This window comes from Aureococcus anophagefferens (genome assembly GCF_000186865.1).
Source record: "Aureococcus anophagefferens unplaced genomic scaffold AURANscaffold_250, whole genome shotgun sequence".
NCBI lineage: Eukaryota > Pelagophyceae > Pelagomonadales > Pelagomonadaceae > Aureococcus > Aureococcus anophagefferens.
In genome coordinates this window covers 6,877-7,869 of record NW_008705785.1, presented here as the reverse complement: position 1 = coordinate 7,869, position 993 = coordinate 6,877, and the positions used below count along the sequence as shown (strand labels likewise).

General features: G+C 49.8%; 1 protein-coding gene across 1 annotated transcript in view; it reads left to right on the top strand.

The window, feature by feature from the left end:
• The window catches only part of AURANDRAFT_68615 (hypothetical protein), a gene marked incomplete at both ends in the record, with an annotated part of 2,605 nt that extends 1,763 nt beyond the window's left edge, over nucleotides 1-842 (top strand). The window contains 3 exons of the mRNA XM_009044323.1: nucleotides 335-353; nucleotides 428-525; nucleotides 700-842. Of these exons, the coding sequence (XP_009042571.1) occupies nucleotides 335-353; nucleotides 428-525; nucleotides 700-842 (260 nt within the window). The remainder of the gene's footprint in view (nucleotides 1-334; nucleotides 354-427; nucleotides 526-699) is intronic.
• Between the last annotated feature and the right edge of the window lie 151 nt (nucleotides 843-993).

The window sequence follows — 993 nt, the reverse complement described above, 5'->3', positions numbered from 1 at the left end:
GCGTGACCCCTAGAGAGATAGAGAGTTTTGTATCTCCCTAGTGGCTCGCTGGTACAGAGCCACCCAATTTCCTTCCCCTCCTTAATACTTTCTAACCCTGTTATAGCTGCTTCCCGCACTGTAATAGACGGAGAGTCTTCCTGGACCTAGTGAGGCAGATCCTCTGCCCGTTCGTCCAGTAGCCCCAGCCCCCGTACACTACGGCAGCTGAGGTGACGTGAGGATAACAGAGACGCCGGTGTACCGCCACTGCGTAACCTCGATAGTTCACCCTCACACGGCAGGGCAGCCCCACTAGGCTGCCTCCCCGTGTCGGAGTTTACTATCTCGTTAGGTTTGGGACCCAGCGCTCGGTCTCTCTGCGTAGACCTCACGCATTCTTTTCGTTCGCTTCTCGTTTGCGCTCTTTCCCCGCGCTCAATTGCAGGGGGAGAATGGATCCGAGCTTGGAGCAATTGGACGCCGACGCTATTCGGAAATTTAAGGACGACCTGAGGACAATCCGTTCCAAGACGTTTAAAGAAAGTCAGTTTAGGACAATGGCAACTGACGATGTAGTCAAACTGATCAAAGAACTAAACCAGATAGCACACAATGCTTTGACTAGTAATCGCCAAAACTCAAAAGTAAAGGCAAACGCCTTACACATGGCTCATGAACTGACACAACACCTTATTGACCGTGCAGTGTTTATCACAGGTAGCTACGTGTCTGATGATCTTGATGGAGAAGAGCTCATCACCTACCTCACAAATACGCTGGAAGGACAAGATGATGGCTACTTTGCCCATGTAGCATCCCAGGACCCCCAAAGTTTTCAGTCAGGGGAGGAATCGAACTAGGTTCCCCGTTTGAAATCTCATCCGCACTCTATAACACTTTATCAAGCTTCGTAACAGCTGGACTCAAGTGGTTAAATAATCATTTTCCACAGAACCTCCTAATTCTCGATTCAGGTTCTACCGGATGGTCAAGAAGACCACCAGTGGACTT